Here is a 19,976-nt window from a genome sequence, read left to right on the forward strand (position 1 = left end):
GACCGCTCTGGTCTCGAGGTGGTTGATGGACCATTGAGCTTGCGACGCTGACCAACAACCTTGCACCGACTTCCCTAGGCAAACTGCTCCCCAGCCGGAGAGACTGGCATCCGTGGCCACCACCGTCCAGTCGGGAACGAGAAGGGATACGCCACAGGACAGATGACTTGGATCCAGCCACCAAAGAAGACTGGATCTCGCCGGACCCACAAGCGGGAGCAGTAGGTAGAAATCCTCTGAAACTGGTATCCAACGGGACAGCAAAGAAGACTGCAATGGCCGCAGGTGAGCGAACGCCCAGGGTACCAACGCAAGCGTTGAAGCCATAGACCCCAGCACCGTCAGGTAATCGCAGACTCGTGGACGGCGAAGAGACAACAGACGCCGCACCTGAGATTGCAGTTTGCATATCCGATCTTGAGAGAGGATTACCCTGCCCCGTTTCGTGTCGAATAAGGCCCCCAGATATTCCAAGGACTGAGTGGGAGCCAAATAACTTTTGTTGTAATGGACCACCCAGCCTAGGGACTGCAAGAACTGGAGGACCCTGTCCACCGCCCGTCGACACTGACTCTCTGACTTCGCCCGAATCAGCCAATCGTCTAGGTAAGGAAGAACTAGAAGACCTTCCCGTCGCAGCTGCGCCGCCACTACCACCATCACTTTCATGAATGTCCGAGGCGCCGTTGCAAGACCAAAAAGGAGCGCCCGAAATTGGTAGTGCCTCCCCAGAACGCAGAACCTCAGAAACTGCTGGCACGATGGCTGAATGCCCACGTGAAGGTACGCCTCCGTGAGATCCAGAGGAGTCAGAAATTCGCCCGGACGCCCCGAAGCGATAACTGACCGAATCGTTTCCATTTCGAAGTGGGGAACGCGAAGACATCTGTTTACCCCTTTGAGGTCCAGAATTGGCCTTGAAGTGCCGTCCTTCTTGGGAACTATGAAGTAAATGGAGTAACGGCCCGAGCCGCGCCGATCGGCAGGGACGGGGGATATGGCCCCCAAGCTTTCCAGCCGACGGAAGGTGTCCAACATCGCTGCCCTCTTCCTGGGGCCTTGCAGGGCGAGACCAGGAACTCGTCCGCTGGGATGCGAGCAAAATCTAACTCGTAGCCGTGTCTTATCACGTCGAGGACCCACTGGCCCGACATCACCCTGGTCCACTCCTCGAAATATAAAGTTAACCGCGCCCCTACATTTGGAACGGCGTGCCGCAGGCGCAACGAGAGGTGGACCGGCCGGAGTTCAATGCGAGGGCTTGGACCCCGCACCCGACAGGGCCCCACCTTGCTCCCCGTAACGTTTCCCACGAAAGGACTGCTGCCATTGAGTGTTCCGGGAAGAAGATGGTCTATACGAAGAGCCGGCGGATCTTTGAGGGCGTGATTTCCTGGGCCCCCGGAACCGGGCACTGGCCGGAAAGGAGGGCCGCGCCCTGGCCCTATCCTCGGGCAGCTAGAATGCCCTGTTCTCTCCCAGAGAAACCATCAAATCATCCAACTCCTTGAAAGGTAACGAACCCAGGTGGGCTTTGGAAGAGCCATCCGCTGCCCAGTTGCGTAGCCACAGGAGACGGCGCGCCGAAACTGCGGCTACTATGGACCTAGCAGAGGTGCGCAGCAGGTTGTGGAGGGCGTCAGCTCCATAAGCTATTGCCGCCTCCAATCTATCAGCCTGAGACGCCTCCTCCGCCAACAGGCCTGCATTCGCCTGAAGGACCTGGGCCCAGCGTAAACTAGCGCGCATGGCGAAGTTAGTGCAGATTGCTGCCCGCACCCCTAGGGCGGATACCTCAAATATCTTCTTGAGCTGCACTACAAGCTTCCTGTCTTGTATATCCCGAAGGGCCGTCGCCCCCGTGACCGGGATAGTGGGCCTCTTCGTCACCGTGGAGACCGCTGAATCCACCTTTGGAAGTTGCAGAAGCTCCAGCGCCTCCTCCGGGAGCGGGTAGAGCTTATCCATGGCCTTGCTGACTATCAACCCTAATTCCGGGGTATCCCAGTCGCACTGGATCCATATTGACCTCCTGGCGGACCACCACTGGGGAAGCCTCTATCCCCAGGTCCTGGAGAATGGCCGGGATGAATGGCGACAGTTCCTCTCTGCGGAACAGACGGACTACCTTGGGGTCATCCCCGTCCGCTGCCTGGGTACCTGTTCCCGCGCCGGGCTGGGCGGAGCCATCCGCCCCCGTCTCCTCAGCCCCCCTCGGGGGCTCCTTGAGACCACCAGTATCCGCCGTGGAGGAATCTTCTGGATCTGACTCCTGAGGTACGCACCGGGAAAGCCGTTTCCCTCGTGCTGGCTCCTGGGCGAGCATCGCGGTCTTTTTCGCCTTGCGCTTACTCGGTGGGGCCTGGTTGGAGCCCTCCCCAGAGCCCCCCCCCTCGGGAGCGCTTGCTGCGCTTGTACATAAGTACCTTGCGCAGCAAGCCCGCGAAATCCTCAGAGAAACGACCCGGATTCGGAAGAATCGGCGCCGGAATCCCCCCGGGGCCAAAGCCCCTCCTCAGCGCCCCCTCCTGCCGCGCCCCGCTGCGGGGATAACGCGGGAGGGAGAGCCGAATTGCCTGCTGCGGTCCGCGAGAATTCCTTGCCAGTGGCCAAAATGGCCGCTGCTCCCGCGCTGAGCAGGAAAATGTCCTGAGGCCTATTTACTGGGCCTACCCCTCGCGGCGGCGAACGCACGATCCAGGCCCGAGCCCCCCGCGATGCCCTGGACGTTGCTTCACCGTCCTGGATGCAGGCCGAGCAGAAAAAAAAAAAAAAAAAAAAACCGTGCGCGCGTCGAACCGCAAGCCTTGCCTGAAGAACCGCGCGGCAAGCCGGCGACCGCGGGAAGTAAAAAACTGAGGCGCGTCAAAATTAAAGAAAAAACTAATTCGGCGACCTCCCCTCTTGCCTGCGGCGCCCCCCTGCGCGAAAACGACGGAGCAGCGACGCCGAAGCAACGGAGAGCCGGCCGCAACAAAATAAAAACAGAAAACTCTTTTTTTTTTTTTTTTTTTTTTTTTTTTAAAACGCTGACGCCGCTGTCCCGGGTCCTGGAGCCCTAGTCCTGCAGGGGTGAGTGAACCGGGCTCCCCGGTGTCACCCCTGACGCTGCCACTAGACCAGCCGGGTCCTCGACCCTGGCAGCGGCCTCAACCGGGGGAGGGTAGTCCCCTCAGGACCTCTCAACCCCCCTGGGAGGCAGGGCACCCGAGACTAAGGGATTAAAAGAAAACCCCAATTTGGTATATAAACAACTATGCCTAACAAAAAACCTAGCCCAAAAATTCAAACCTGACTAACACCAACACCAGAATCAGGTCAGGCAGGGCTGTGACTAGACCTGCACCATCTACTGGAGACAGAGTAAGACTGAGGGGCTGTGACTGGCACAGGGGCTTATATGGCTCCGCCCACAAGTTTTAGTCTGTCTCCATCTACTGGTGCGGAGTCACAACCCAGGTGTCCTGGACTGATCCTGGTACGTACAGGAAAAGCAGTTTTGAATGTTATTGCTGAAAATATTTTTTCATACACATTTTATTTTCACTGCTGTTAGTAGATATTAGGCAATTATTTTAAGCAAGATATAGACTTAGCCAATATTCCCTTTAAAGATTGGGTTGCTGCGAGCATAAAAATGATAGGTGTTTTGCATCAAAGAAAGTAGTGTTCACAGGGTAACGTAACCAAAGATTTTTGTTCACGTGTAAAAATGTTTGCACACAGCAAACCAATCCTTAAAGAAAACACCTGGCATTGGAGAGAAGGAGATTGGGATTGGATCTTGAGGAGTTGGGTTTAAAGAGAAAAAGAGTGCTGTTAAGGCTGGTCCTTGGGGAGGGAAGGTAGTGCTGTTCAATTTAGTTAAAAGTACATTTCCTGGCATTTTCATAGTCACATGCCCAGTGACCAGTGGGTATGAATATATGTGACATAGTAAAATTTGGTTTGGTGTGCCACAAGGATCAAGCAAACTTGAAAGACTGCCCATGTTAATATATGATTAATGTTCTATTTGTATCTTTTTGCGATTTATTTTTGCAAAATTGGATCACTCTTTTGATATCTATGATGTTTGGCTGCCTACTGCCATATCTTTCATGATTTTAGGCAAACAGTCCATGACCCTGTGCCTCCTTGTTTGTTTACACAGAACATGGCAACCTGATCATCAGTCTGAATGAGGATGATCTTTCCCTTGAGCATTCAAGTAAAGGTTACTAGATCATATCAGATTGCTCTCAGTTCTTAAGAGATTGATTTAAAATTGTCTCTCTTAGAATAACCTAGTCCCTTGAGTTTGGAAAGGGCCGGTGTGGGCTCCCCACCCTGTACTGGAGGCATCCATCATCAAATTATTTGGTGATGGGGAACCGTAATGGAGCCTCCTTTTCAAGGGTGAGAGGTCTAGATACCACTGTAGACCTGTTTTATTTCTATTGAAATCCACATTTTGGTACTAAGAGGCTGAGTGACCTGGTCTCATTGAGATTAAAACCCCAATGTAAATGTTGCATGTGCAGGTGCTGTTGCCATGTGACCAAGAACAACCACTACATCTCTGGCTGTCAACTGATGTGTGTGCAGTAATCTGTATACTAATAACTTGAGAGTAATCACTGACTCTAAGGGAAATAATGCTCTGTCCTGTAAAGAATCTATCCATGCTCCAATGAACTTGATTCTCTGAGTGGGAATTAGAGTTGATTTCTCAAAATTGATTAGGAAACCCAAGGACTGCAAAAGCTGTATCAATGTTTATAAAGAGGTTAGCATACATTCCTGGGAATTTGCTGTCATCAGCCAGTCATCCAGGCAAGGGAAGATTTGAATTTTGTGTCACAGTAGATGTGCTGATATTACAGCTAAGCACTTCACGAAGACCCTTGGTGCTAATGATAGGCCAAAGGGGAGCACGTTCCATTGGTAGTGGGAAAAGTCCACTATAAAGCACAGGTAACTCCAGTAGGAGGTATAGATGGAAATATGAGCATATGCTTCCTTTAAATCCAGAGCGTACATCTAATCCCCTGGATTGGCTGGCAGATCCACTGAACGTCCTGTTCAATAGATCCTTGGAAATGGGAGAGGTGCCGCAAGACTGGAGAAGAGCGGTGGTGGTCCCGCTTCACAAAAGTGGAAGTAGAGAGGAGGCTGTTATTTGAGGGATGGGGTGGGGATGGGAAAGGGCACCAAGGCCTGAAAGTATTTTGGTGGAGTCAGGGCCGCCTCAACCAGCCACTCCGGATCGAGATGGGGTCAGCATTGCTACCTGCTCAACATCCCCGTTTGCTATGGGTTGTTTTTTTTGGGAGGGGGGGGCAATTGCCCTTTAAGGCTATGACAGTCCCGTGAGGTTTGGGCCGCCCTCGTGTTAAAGGGCCAGTCTCCACGTTCTTTTGTGCCACGAAGTTTGGCCGCAACACAAAAGAATGCGCCATACAGCCATGATGATTTTTCAGGGGAGGGGCTCCACTATCATGGCGACAAAGCCCCACAATAATGGGACCCCCTCCTGCGAGAAAACAACGTGGCTTAGTGCATCTAGGGGCGAATATGATCAAATGTTTATCATTTACATTTTATTCAATTTTTAAGATCCATGTTATCCAAGTCTTAACATTTTAGAAATAACAAAATGGAACATTTCAAAAAGTGTGTTTATGCTCTTTTGAGCAAACGTCAACGATACCTTTATAATAGGGAACAGGTCTCTGCCATCCGTTTCCAAAGCCTTATCACTTGCCTCTCAATTCTGATCATTTCGTTCTATATGCTGGTTTTTTCAACACCCTGTCAGCTAAGAACTTTGGTTGAAGAAAATTACTTTTATACATATGGTTTTTAAGGAAAGCACGTCTCATCCTTTCTAAAGTTATAAACAAGCAGACACTCTCATCCTTCTTTCTACTAATCAACTGGGTGTTACCATATGCTAAAGTTCACTTTTCTCCCCAAGCACCTATTCCACATTCCAGTACAACTGATTCATTAATGACTGCTCTTTGTCAGCTATGAACATTTTGGCATGTGGGGTGGGGCCTGGAAGTGCGACTATGAAATAATTTACTTCTATTGCACAGGCAACCACTTCATGGGATTTTCTGAAGCAAACCAAAGTCATAATTGCAACTTCGTTTAACTGGTGCTTTTTTATTTAATTATTTTTAGAGAAGGAAAATAAAGTTGAAACAAAATCTACTTTATTCTGACCTGAGAAACAGAGTACTGGCTCCCAAAAGCTAGTCAAGAAATGTATTTAGTCCATTTAAAAAAGGTGTCACCTTAAACTTTTTGTTTTGTTATTTAACCTTTATTTCCATGCAACAAAATTAAGACATCTGAACTTAATTAAATATCATAGGAATGTTTTAATCACTCTTGATATGCAGTTACAGCCTACAAATTCCTCCCATACCACAAAAAGTGTTGTTTCTTTTAAACACACACAGGAGGTTCAACACTCCCAGTGTGGCCAGGATCCAATGTTGTTTTTTTGAGTTTCCAAGGGGACTGGGTGGCAGGCATTTACCTCCCATATTATACAGGTTCACCATTTCAGCCTCAGGCCAAGAAAGGACCACCTTCAAGTCTCAGACCTTACAGTCAATCTTAGCCAAAAAGAGGCTGAGAAACACTTTTACTTAAGGGTAACCTTTAGATTTAAACTATTTTAAAAACTCTTACATGTATTTTAACTAGATAAAACCACCTCATGTTTTAGGTCAACAACATTTCTGTTGGTGTGTTCTAGGATCCTAGTTGACATTCCGTACTATCTTCAACATTGTTGGAGATAAAGACTACACAATTCACTTCCTTGAGAGACACAACCTATTCTGGTTTTCAGGGCAAATAAAATATGCAAAGATTTTTTTTCTTAGACCAGATCTCTCTCACAAATATTCATTGTGGATATCCTGAGAAACAGACCAGAGGACAGAAGTTGAATATTCCTGTTGGAGTTAATCACACCTCGACCCTTTTCTTCGACAACCAAATGCAGAGGTACAATTTTGTCACGGCCGGGCTGGCTGATTTGGGGATGCCCCTAAGCAGAGGTCAGACATATGCGGTCTTCTGCAGAGGATAGGAGCAGGCAGAACTGGTATGAACCTTCTGCCTGTCCAGCCACCTTCCTTTCGGGTTGAGCTCTCTGATGCAGTGGTTGGGAAATCTTCTGGAGGGGTGGAGCACTAGGTCAGGAACAGTGTACTCACAGAACAAGGAGTGCACATGTAACACAGGGAAGACAAGGAAAGAACAAAGACAGGGCAAGGAAACAGATTACAAGGCAAGAAACACACAGCACAGCTAGGCAATGGGAGACCTAGACAGGACACCAGAGGGTCACAGGGAGATCCACAGGGAACAGGAGGGCCACTGGGAGGCCCACAGGGAGCAAAAAGGTCACTGGGCAACCCACAAGGCAGAAAACCATTGGAAGGGCCACAGAGAACTGGAAGGCCACCTAGAGACCCACGGGAAACAGAAGGGCCACTGGGAGGCCCACAGGGAACAGAAACACAACTAGGAAACACACAAAGGAGGTCACTGGAGGAGCTAGACAGACAGGACAGGACACAGAATGCAGGCAGAATACAGGATAGGTCCAAACAAGACAAGGAGCACAGATAAGCTTCAAGACCTAAACAGAGAAGGAGCTATAAACAGGCAAGGGTCCAAGAACAAAGAACAAGGGCAAGGTTATACAGGCAAGAGCACAAGAACAAGTGGCGGGGAATATACTGTGAGGGAGGTTCTTATAGGGTTGGACTTTCTGCATCTCCTGGAGGTGAGTCATCAAACCTTCATTGGGAGGCCCAGGAGGTTCCAATACCCGAGCCTGCACCACATCTGGGTTGTCTGGGACGAAAAGGATTGAGACCTACCAAAAGCAGAGTCCTCTGAAAGGCCGCTCCTCTATAGGGTCTAAAATGCCTGAATCCTGTAGCACGATCCCTCATGGTAAAGGGGCGCTGTGTCTGTTTCTTATCCTCCAGAAAACGAGGACCGAAGATTCGCCCCACTTACTGGCCAGTTTCTCCAACTCACTCCCAAATAAAAGCAAGCCGTTAAATGGCAACTTGGTGAGGTTAGCCTTGGTGGCCTCATCGGCTGACCAATTTCTCATCCATAACTGGCACCTGGCCGCTACTCTCGAAGCTGGCCGCTACTCTCGAAGCCACCCCGGGGTTGAAGTGCGGATCAAATCACAGCCCGCATCAATCAAGAAGGCAACAGCGGGTTCCATAACTGCCCTGGAATTAACCCCAGAATCAATCACCTCCTGGGAGAGAAGCAAACAAGAGCGAGCCACCAAGGAACAAAAAGAAGCAATCTGCAAGGTCATTGCCACTGCTTCAAATGCCTGCTTGAGGGTAGTCTCAATCTTTCTATCATGAGCATCCTTCAAGACCGCTCTCCTTCCATGGAAAAAGTGGTCCACTTGGCAACTGCACACACAAGCACATCTACCTTCGGAAAACGTTAAGCGCTCTCTTACTACTGGATCCAGAGGGTACAGGCCTTCCAAAATCCGACCCCCTTTGAAATTAGCCTCTGGGCACCCGACTAAAGATCAATCAATTATTGAATGGCCTCCAAACTAGGAAACAAATAAGAGGCTTTACGCAAGGAAACCAAAATGGAATTTTTCTTTGACTTGGAATCCATGCCAGGGAACCCAAGCATTTCCAAGGGCTGAGAGATCAGAGCTGGCAGTTCATCTCTATAAAAGAACAGTAGCATAGTGCTATACGGTTCTAGACCTGGAGGGATTTCACCATCCTCCAGAGAATCAGCATCAGCGTCATCATCCATACCATCCAAGTATCTATTAGTAGGACCTGCTGCCAATCTAGGAGTACTCCGGCGCTTAAGAGAAGGTCCAGGCAAAGTTCCTACCTGCTCTTCCACTCTAGGAGCAGTGGATCAAGTTGAGGATTGTGCCTGAAAAGGCTTGCAAACCCTGGAAAAATTCCACCCTGCAAAATGTAGAACTATCCAAACCAGGAGGCACCTGGGGCATACTCACGGAGCTACCATCCCCTGCTGAGGAACCAGTTAGGGGAGTTACAAACTCTGGTGCCCCACCTAAGCCATCGTTACCTAGACCAACATCCAGCTGGGAACAACCAGGCTTCATAAAATCAGAAAAGGATAAATCTCCCTGAGCCTCCACAGCACTGGCACAAAATTAGCGGGCACTCCTGGCAGAGATGCCCTAATATGATAGGCAGAGCAAAGAGAATGGTGCTTAGCCTTTTTAGGGATAGGCGCCATTATGGCCAACAGTGCGCTAAGCAGCAGCTGGAGCTGTGCGTCTAGCTGGGGGGTTTGTTGTTTGTTTTTTTTAAGACATCCAAATATTCTAGGCGTCCAAAACTTGGGCATCCAAATGCTGGGCATCGGATATTTAGGCGTCCCAACTCTAGGTTCCCAATACCTAGGCATCCATAGAATAAGCGCCACTCAAAGAACAAGTACACAATGAGAAATTACTACTTATCTGATAATTTCCTTTTCTTTAGGACAGTCAGATGAATCCAGAACAAGTGGGTTATGCATTCCTACCAGCAGATGGAGACTGAGCAAGCTGACATCACAGTTCATATACCCCTGCAATGACAACAGCCCACCAGTATTCTCTTCAAAAGCAACTGGGGACAGACTAGTCAAAAATCTTGATAAAAACAACTAACAATGTCAATACTCAGACAACACTGAGCTCCAATAAGAACCTAATAACACTAGTCTAGGGACTGGAGTAACGCTTACCAGTAAACCCTGTAACATCTAGGCACACAGTAGGAACAATATGCAACTACACAGCAGCCAAGGGAGGGAAGCTGGTTTCATCTGACTGTTCTAAAGAAAAGGAAATTATCAAATAAGTGGTAATTTCTCATTTCCTAGCGTCCAATCAAATGAATCCAGAACAACTGGGATGAACCCAAGCTACTCCCAAATAGGGTGGGAGGCTGACCGCGATCCAGACAAAACAGCTCACGCAAAGGCCGCATCCTCCCGGGACTGAACATTCAGGCAATAATACCTGGAAAAGGTGTGTAAGGAGGACCACTTCGCAGCTCAGCAAATGTCAATAGGAGACAACAATTTCACTTCTGCCCATGACACTGCCTGAGCCCAAGTGGAATGAGCCCCAACCTGACTACACAACAGCTTCCTAGCATCCACAATTGCAGCCGAACCTACTTCCTTAATCTGGCTCTCCGTGTCTAGTACCGCCATGAAGGACAAACAGGCGATCCGATTTATGCAAAGGTTCAGTAACCTGACAATATGTTGCTTAACATCCAAGGGTCCCAACAGACGACAGTTCTCTGCATCTCTTTCTTTATACACAGAGACAGCAGGGAGATGGTCTGATTCAAGTGAAACCCAGTGACTACCTTTGGTAAAAAGGAAGGAACAGTATGCAGCTGTACCACCCCTAGAGTCACCTGGAGAAATGGCTTCCGGCAAGACAAGGCCTGCAATTTGGAAACACTACAAGCCAAACAAATTGCCACAAGGAATACTGTTTTCAAGGTCAGCAACTGAAAGGACAAGGTACGTAACAGTCTAAACGTAGAGCCTGTCAAAAAAATCCAAGACCTATTTAAGACTCCACAGGGGCACCGGAAACCGTAAAGGAGGACGAACATGTTTCACTCCTTTTAGAAAATATACCACATTAGGATCCACCATTTACCTGACCCCTGAAACAGGCGAGAGCCGCTACTTGTACCTTTAAGGAAAAGAGCCAAGCCTTTACTAGTCCTGTGGGAATTCTGCACTACTGTGGAGCACAGAATTCGCGCAGAATTCCCCCCTGCGCAGAAAATGGCAGAGGAGACCCTAGCATGCCGCGAATGAAGTGTGCGACGATGAAGGCCCCAGCGTGCTGTTTGCAGAGAAAATGAAGGCCCCCCGGTGCCGCAGGACATGTGCCATTCACCACAAAAATGAAGGCCCCCGGTGCTGCAGGATGCGTGCCGTTCACCGCAAAAATGAAGGCCCCCATGTGCAACGAACAGAGTGTGCTCCGCTTGCGGGGAAGATGAAGGTCCCGGTGAGAGTTAGTGTGTGTGTGTGAAAAGAGAGGAAGAGAGGTGTGAGAAAGGGGAAGGGGTGTGAAAGAGGAGAGGGGAGGGGGGATGAAAGAGGAGAGGGGGTGAGAGAGGGAAGGTAAGGGGAGGGTGTACGAGAAAGCAGGGGGGGTGAGGAGGGGGTGAGAGAGAGCATGGGAGGTGGGGGGAGATGCTTGCTTGTGAGTTTCAGAAAGAGGGAGCCTATATGAGGAGATTGTGAAGGAGTGCATGTGTGTGTGAGAGATTGGGAGCTCATGTGTATGAAAAAGGGATCGTGTGTATGTGAGGGTGCTAGCCTCTGTGAAGGGATTGTTTATGTGTGAGACAGAGCCTGTGTGAAGGGATGCATTAAAGAGAGAGAGACATAGGTAGCCTGTGTGAGGATGTATGTGCAAGAGAAAGGGAGCTTGTGTGGGTGTGTATGCAAGAGAGGGACCCTATATGAGGGGATGTGGATGTGCAAGAGAGGGAGGGAGCCTGTATGAGGGTGTGTATGTGTACTAGAGAGAAGGAGCATGTGTGTGAGAGAGGGAGGGACAGAGGGAGCCTGAGGGAGGGGCAGTACTGAGAACATAAGAAATTGCCATACTGGGTCAGACAGAGGGTCCATCAAGCCCAGCATCCTGTTGCCAACAGTGGCCAATCCTGGCTACAAGTACCTGGCAAGTACCCGGCAAGTACCCAAAAACTAAGCATATCCCATGCTACTGATGCTAATAATAGCAGTGGTTATTTTCTAAGTCAACATAATTAATAGCAGGTAATGGACGTCTCCAAGAACTTATTCAAACCTTTTTTAAACCCAGCTGCACCAACATCATCCCCTGGCAACAAATTCCGGAGTTTAATTGTGCATTGAGTGAAAAAGAATTTTCTCAGATTAGTTTTAAATGTGCTACATACTAACTTCATGTTTAGAAACAGCTGAAGGCAGTTTTATTTAGGCAGGCTTATGAGCTGAACAATAGGCATCTGATAGCTTGTACCAAGATTAAGCATGAACCGTTTGTCCTGTATTGTGCATGATCTGTATTTATTTATTTATTTATTTATTGTTTTTGTTATACCGAGTTTCATGATAGGCATCACATCAACCCGGTTTACAAATAACAAGGAGTGTAAAGCATAACGTAACGTAAAAAACAATATTTTCAATAAGAACCTTGAACTTTAAATACAGTGAATCAGAAAAAGGGAGAGGGAAAGTTACAAAAAACAAGGAAAATAAACTTGGGATGGAAGGGGAGAAATTGTATTTAAATTAAATTAGTTTGTGTAACTACATATTGTAATCCGCCTAGCACATTATTGTTATAAGCGAAATAAACACTTTTTAAGTATGCAAGTAAATAAATAAAGACTTCCGCCTTCTAAATGAGATCCAGCTTTCTGACAACTATTGTCTCAGAGTGAGGGGACTCCCACGCCTTATCCATAAAAGATTCCAACAGCGAGTGAGACTGTAGGGCAGTTGGCACCTCTAAGATTTTCAAGATCCCCAGTGTTTCAGCTCTAGGATCAGGAATCTTGTAGGTTTCTACTTTTAGAAGCGTGCCCACCTTCTCAACAAAGTTAGGTCCTCTGGCGGGGAAGAGGGTTCTGGGGGCTCTTCAGGCGAGTCTGAGGAAATTCCTGTGGAGCTTCCCTGCAAAGTAGGTGGTGAATCCAGGAGGTTGATCTTCCAGCTGGAGGTAGCAATTGATCCTCCTCCTCATCTGGGTATGGGGAATATTCCCTGAATGGAGAATGATCCCTTTCAGATGGTCTAGGCGACTGGAGAGCTTGTGAATGTTGCTCAGTAGGAAGGTTTGCGAAGAAATTCTTGAATATGAATGAAATTTGATCCATAGCTTGAGCAGATGAGGAGGGATGGGACATAGGGCATTTCTTTTTCACTGGCTCCCACTCATCCCCCGAGAAGCCAAGAGTTCCACTGAGACTTCTAGGTGGAGACAGTGCTGCCCTTAGAGTCTCATCTAGGCTTGGTAGATAATGGCTCTTGAATTGGAAGTCTGTGCTTTTTCTGATCAAATAACACAATTTGCATGATCAAAATAACACAATTTGCATGACAGTCTTTAAGTAATTACATTTTAAATTAATACAGAAAAAGGTTATTACTTAAGATGCAGAATTTCCCTAGAAATTCACTGTAAGAGTTTCCCTTCCACTCGCTCTCCCTTCTCCCCTGGCCACTTTGCCCTCTCAGGCCCCCAACTCCTCCACCTGCCAGTATCTCTGCCCTCCACTTCTAGGCGCAACCCCTTCCACTCTATCGCCAGTCCCAAACTCTGGGAGTTTGACCCCCATTTACAGTCCCAAACTCCCAGAGTTTGGGACTGGCGATAGAGTGGAAGGGGTTGCGCCTGGAAGTGGAGGGCAGAGATACTGGCAGGTGGAGGAGTTGGGGGCCTGAGAGGGCAAAGTGGCCAGGGGAGAAGGGAGAGCGAGTGGAAGGGAAACTCTTACAGTGAATTTCTAGGGAAATTCTGCATCTTAAGTAATAACCTTTTTCTGTATTAATTTAAAATGTAATTACTTAAAGACCGTCATGCAAATTGTGTTATTTTGATCAATATAAAGTTTGCAGAATTCCCCCAGGAGTATACTACTTCTTATCACTTCTAAAATGTTACTCGATGTAGGCAGCACTGTACAAAAACACATAAACTGAGCCCTGGACATATTCAAAAATGTTACCACCATATTTTTTCTTAATACTTCAAATGTACATGTATTTCACCTTTACTGTGTTTCTTTTTTTAATTTTAGAGTGTTTTTCATTTGATAATCAATGCCACAAATGTTTTGGAGCTGCAATGCTTCTTTGTCGCCATTATCCCACCATCCAAAGAGTCTACAGCATCACTACATATCTTTGTTTGCTCAATCAAAATTTACAATCCAGAATGCAGGAGTAGGCTTCAAACTGGAATCCTCTTAAGAACCATAGCCATATTTAAATTAGAACTCCAAAATAATTATTTAATTGAATTTATGTCTCACCTGATCAAACAACTACCTGTCTTTTCTCAACTACCTCTTGTTACCCCCTCTCCCAGTTTTGATTTCCCTGCTAAAATGTAAATTTCCAAGCTTAACCCGTTTACTGTAAACCGGCATGATGTCCACAACTAATGCCGGTATATAAAAATGTTTAAATAAATAAACAAACAACAACTCTAGGTGAGCTACAATAGCAAAATACTTTAAGAACTATGTTTGCCTTATGTATCAGTTAATAATAAACAACCTGGGGAAATGGAAGGATTTTTTTTTTAACCAAAGGGATAGTGCACAGTATAATTAACTCAAATTTGAACACCCGCTTTAATTTTAGTATGCCGTCATCTGTACTACTGTAACGAGCAAGTCAAATTCCTTTCCAAGATGGAAACAAAAGGTTTTGGTAAACATCTGGTTGAACCAAAAAAATCACTAGTTGATGTAACCTATATTGGCACAGAATTAAATCCCAATATTTGAAGTTGTGTAGTAAAGTTAAAATATTCTTTTTATTATCGTGTAATTAAAATGACTATCACGTTTTAGATAGTTTTTTCATAGTTATCACTACAAACTGTGCCAATTTTTTTGTATTGAAACATCTGGGTGAGCCATAAAAATGTTTTAGTTGCAAAGAGTCTCTCAAAAACCCATTTAGGGCCAAAAGTAATTTGTCACTATCAAAGGGCCCTATGTAGTAGAGTAGGCACAATAGAGCATATACTTACCCTCAGTGCTTTGCACATCTTTTGTGCACAAGCTGTACTCCTGATGCAGCAAGGAGTTTTGCACACAAAAAAATGTGTGCTACTTAGTACCCTCAAATACAGTGAGTTGTGCTGGCTATAGCTGGAAATTTTACTCCTGATCAGTGGTGGAGTAAAGTTTTCAGCACTAGTATTAATCTATAGGTAGAAGCAGGAGTTCTGATACTAAGACCCATAGTTGAGATTTATGCACAATAAATATACTTTGTGCATACAAAGCATGTTTCCTACACATAAAATATGATTTATGTGCACAAGATTTCTGCCCTGAAAGCACATTGCTGCACATAAATCATTGTATATGCATAGATCATAAAACATGTTTTGTGTGCATTAAGTCTTTTTTTTTTTGCAAACAAAGCACAAAATTTGTGTGCATACTGTCTGACTCTCCCCACAACCCACACATTTAAACCTGGTGTTGGGCACACATTTTTGTGTTTGCTTATATTTTTAACTGCTGATGTAGTAACATACCATTTGCTTACTAAATGGAGAGTTAATTCTTTTTAGTGCCTATGTTAAGAAACTATACACTGAATTTCTGCACCCAGTCTTTAATAAAGAAGCCTAGTGATTAAAGCACTGGGCTACAGCCATGAAAGCCAGCATTCAAATCCCACTGCTACTCCTTGCGACCTTGGGCAAGTCACTTTATACTCCCTTTCAAGCTTAGGGCCTGATTTACTGGACTTGTTCCCTACAGACAGAATGGGGGAAAGTCTTAGTAAATCCATCCTTTAAGATTGTAAACCCTCTGGGGATATGGAAATACCTGGACTACCTGAATGTTGAAAGTAAGTGGAAAATAAATAAATGGACAGGGTTTTTGATATTGGCCCTAAGCTGCCAGATTTAGAGCGATGCACTACAAGGGCCCAACGTACTATAGTGCACTGACACTGGTCATTAACACACACAAGCACAATGTACTGCCCATGCTAACAACCTATGTAAATGACATGCAAACTAGGCATGAATTCCACACATAGGATATTTACAAATAATAATTGCTGCACCTCTGCGAGATGGAGCCAAGTTTTGGGTTTTTTTTTTTCAAATTAATGCATCTGAGAAACAGATCTTCCACGGACTTTTTTTTTTTTTTTTTACTGTGCTAAAAGGCAATTTTGCATAGTTTGCATCTCCTTACCTCGATAGCACAGATTTCATAGTAAATCTAGAGCAAGCTTGTTTAGCTATGTAGACTCTAATCAGGCGGTTGAAGGGAAGGCGGGGGTCTGTGTTTTTCTGGACAATGCAACTCTAATGGTTGCAGTGACGAGACACTGCCCAAAATGTAACTTCTTCTTCTTCGGGAAACAAACACCAGGTCAGCAGGCGGTACTTGCTTGCTGACCGTTAACTCGAGGGCCATCCTGCGTGTACGACGTGTTCGTTACTTCCCGGGTTTCGCACGGACACCGCACTGTCCGGAACGCGAACTTCTGACAAGACGCGGCCTTTATCTCCCCGTCCCCACCCCATCGCCCGCTTTCAGGCACTTACCGAACGGCGGGCGGTGTCCGAGGAAGCCATTGAGCACAAAAAAAAAAAAAAAAACTACTTGTAGAATTATAAAAAGCGAAAAACAAATATATCTCCCCCCACTCCCTACTTTACTTTTTTTCTGGAGAGAAAACGTGCGCGAGCCCCCGCCCCCAGAATGTACAGAAACGGCCCGAGCGCGCGCTGGCGGGCGGAGGGCACAGCCCTCCAACTCCTCCTATCCCTATCCCACAGGAATGTCAGCAGCAGCAGAGCGCGCGCGGCCTGGGGCTCTACCATCCGGGGGGGGGGGAGAGAAAGAGAGAGCGCGCGCGGCCTGGGGGTGTAGGGCTCTACCATCCGGGGGGGGGGAGAGAGAAAGAGAGAGCGCGCGCGCTGGCACGTGCACGGCGGCTTCTGCGAAAGAAACTCGAAGGCAGGCGGCGCCGCTGCCGTTCATCGCGCACATATTCGGGGCGAAAGCGGGGGATCCCGATTCGGTTTACCGAGGCGGGAAAATACTGCCGGAATGTAACGGTTTCAGCGTCTGCTCCCCTGTTCTCTCTCACCCGCCCCCTCCTTCCAACCGACTCACAATTTCTATTTGGTCGAGTACCAGGGAGGCAGGCGGGCTGGAACTTGGCTGTTGCTAAGGAGGAGGAGGAGGAGGAGGATGGGGTGGAGTTGCCATGGAGGCTGGGCCTGCGGAGTGGAATCTGGGAGAACGCGAGCCGGGGAACCAACCGGGCGGCGAAAGCTGAGGGAAGAGACCACAGCGCGAGCGGCCGAACGTAGATAAGCGCGCGCGCCCCGGGAGGATGGAGAGCGGCGGCGGCAGCAGCAGGACAGCGAGTGAGTGAGTGAGTAAGCGAGCGAGGAGCAGTCGCCGCCGCCGCCGCCGATGGCCGAGGAGCTGAGCCAGGACGCGGTGCTGCGGTTCCTGCGCGAGCGCGGCGGCCGGGCCCCCAATCACGAGCTGGTGGAGCACTTCAGGGGCCGGCTGGGCGCCGCGCCGGGGGCAGAGGAGCGCGCCGCCGCCCGCCAGCGCTTCAAGGACATCGTCAACCGGCTGGGCAGCGTGCGGCAGGAAGACGGCGTCAAGTACGTGTGCCTGCGGAAGAGGTACCTGGGGGAGCCGCCGCCGCCGCCGGGCACCCAGGCCTGCCCGGCTCCCGCCGCTCCGGAGCAGGTGCCCAGCATCTCGGTGACCGAAGCGTCCCCGCTGCCCGAGGAGGAGCGGCGGCCGGTGTTTGAACGGACAGAGGATGGGGGAGGAGACGGCGGCGGCGGGGACCCGCAGCCTGCGGAGGAGGAAGAGGTGGCGGCAGGAGCCGGGAGCCTGCCCCCGCGGGAGAAGTCGAAGCTCGGCGCAGCGGAGGTGGAGGATGGCGGCGGCGGCGCCCCCGCTCCCCAGCCGCCGGGAGGAGAGGGAGGCAGGGAGAGCGCCCGTCGCTGCTTGCCGGCCCGGGCCTCGTTGAGCGCGGAGGACTCCGGAGGGGACGGCTCGCCGGCGGATTCCCCCTGCTCCCCCGGCGGCCTCACCACCACCACCCCCCGGTCCAGCCGGAAGACCTTCCGCGAGCGGATGATCAGCAGCTCCCCGCAGCTGCGCAGGACTTTCTTCCCGGGGGCCCGCGGCGGAGGGGGAGACTCGGACACGGCATCCCTCGCCTCCGCGGAGGAGAACGGCGGCAGCGGCGGCGGCTCGGTGACCCTGGACCCCCTGGAGCACGCCTGGATGCTGTCCGCCTCCGACGGCAAGTGGGAGAGCCTGGAGGGGCTGCTGGGCTGCGACCCGGCCCTCTTCGCCAAGCGGGACTTCGTCACGGGCTTCAACTGCCTGCACTGGGCCGCCAAGCACGGCCGGCACGAGCTGCTCGCCCTGCTGGTCGGCTTCGCCCGCAAGCACCGGCTGCCCGTCGCCATCAACGCCCGGGCCAGCGGCGGCTACACGGCCCTGCACCTGGCCGCCATGCACGGCCACCTGGAGGTGGTCAAGCTGCTGGTGGGCGCCTACGACGCCGACGTGGACGTCCGGGACTACAGCGGCCGCAAGGCCTGCCAGTACCTGAGCCGGGACGCCGCCGAGGGCATGAAGGGGCTGGTGGGCGCCCTGGCCGACCCGGAGAGCCGCGGCGGCGGCGTCAGCAGCCTGGGCAGCGGGCGCTGGCGGCTCTCCCGGGTGCTGCCCGCCACCATCACGGTGCACCGGCTGCCCCTGCTGGGCGACGACCACCCGGACGGCCCCTGGCCCAAGAGCAGGGAGGTGAGCCGCAAGCTGTCGGGCGGCAGCAGCAGGGTGAAGCCCCGGCTCAACAAGATGCGCTTCCGGACGCAGATCATTCACACCACGCCCTCGTTCCGGGACTCCGAGGAGGAGGAGCGCGCCCTCAAAAGCCCCATCAAGTTGCGACCCAAGTCCAATGTGTTTGGGTGAAGAAGAAGTAAAAAAAAAAAAAATGTTGGTTTTACGGCAGGGTCGGGTACAATTGTGTCTGCAGCTTGTGGTACGAAGCACTCAGTTTTTATAAGCTGCTGATTTATCAAGAGCTATAATGTTTTCTGAAATACAAGGCATAGGATGGCTGGTCTAACAATGGTGGGCTTAATTAGAAACTGTCCATTTTTCACTGTGAACTTTGAGTACTGGATTGTTTGAAAATTTGAGTTGGAAAATATTGTGCATTCCGGTTAACCTCACTATACATTCCATTTGTGCCATGTATCAATGCATTTAAAAAAAAAAAAAAAGGCCAATTCACCCAGAACCTTGACAATAAGAGCAAAATGTAATAGATATGTTTTTGTGCCTTTATAAATAGGAATTAATGCTTAATAGTTCTTACAAATATTTCCCTCAGTTTAGCGTAATAAATAGGACTTCAAATACCAATTGAAAATACTTGAGAAGTAATTGAAATTCCATTGGAAAGTGCTATACTCTAAAATTAACCCCAGTTCCATCATGGTTGAATGAAGACAAATCTAGAACCTTGACTGTGGATGAGGTTTAAATAAATACAAAGCTTTCTAGAAAGCCAACAAGTTTCTGGATCTCGCCTAAATGATTTTTATCATTTAGAAGAAAATACAGAGGGGAAAAAAATCCATAGCGGTAGATGTGGTACGGGTTTATTGGAAACTGGGGAATAACAAAAACACTTGTAATAGACTCTTTGTTGAACTGAGCACTTAGCTTTGGAAAATGCTTCCACTGAATCATTTTAAAACCTCTCTCCCTGTAAAATTGTGTGCCCTCAAAGGCTAATTGTTCAGTTATTTATTTCTGAAAGGTTGGGTTTTTGGTCCAAGTTATGGGCTCTCTTAAAAACACCGTATGTTTATGCTGAGTGAAAAACAATCTTTAGTATATAAACTGCCAAGCTCGCACTAGAGTTTTTATATCAAAGAAAATATTTACTACAGGTACTGATGATGGGTTTACTAATAAGCGGCACTTTTTTATTTTGTAAAGATGGTGTTGGGCTGGTCCTGTATCTTGAAAGCTGCTTATTGTTAGGAGGTTTTTTTTCCTTTTGGAGGGGGAGATTCCCTGTGTACTTGCCAGATTACAAAACTGCCAGATAAAAATGTAAATCTTTAAAAGTGCTCTTTTCAA

The 19,976-nt window shown here is 48.7% G+C and overlaps 2 protein-coding genes across 2 annotated transcripts in view; one reads left to right on the forward strand and one right to left on the reverse strand.

Moving 5' to 3' along the window:
• Window positions 1–16,752, reverse strand: part of SEPTIN10 (septin 10) — an 87,900-nt gene extending 71,148 nt beyond the window's left edge. The window contains exon 1 of the mRNA XM_029604602.1: window positions 16,379–16,752. Coding sequence (XP_029460462.1) covers window positions 16,379–16,408 — 30 coding nt within the window. The 5' untranslated portion in view covers window positions 16,409–16,752. The remainder of the gene's footprint in view (window positions 1–16,378) is intronic.
• A 39-nt stretch (window positions 16,753–16,791) lies between these two features.
• Window positions 16,792–19,162, forward strand: SOWAHC (sosondowah ankyrin repeat domain family member C). Its single transcript, XM_029604601.1, has one exon. The coding sequence runs from the start codon at window positions 17,259–17,261 to the stop codon at window positions 18,792–18,794; it is 1,536 nt and encodes a 511-aa protein (XP_029460461.1). The 5' UTR covers window positions 16,792–17,258; the 3' UTR covers window positions 18,795–19,162.
• The last annotated feature ends 814 nt before the right edge of the window (window positions 19,163–19,976 follow it).

This window comes from Rhinatrema bivittatum, chromosome 5, assembly GCF_901001135.1.
Source record: "Rhinatrema bivittatum chromosome 5, aRhiBiv1.1, whole genome shotgun sequence".
Classification (NCBI taxonomy): domain Eukaryota; kingdom Metazoa; phylum Chordata; class Amphibia; order Gymnophiona; family Rhinatrematidae; genus Rhinatrema; species Rhinatrema bivittatum.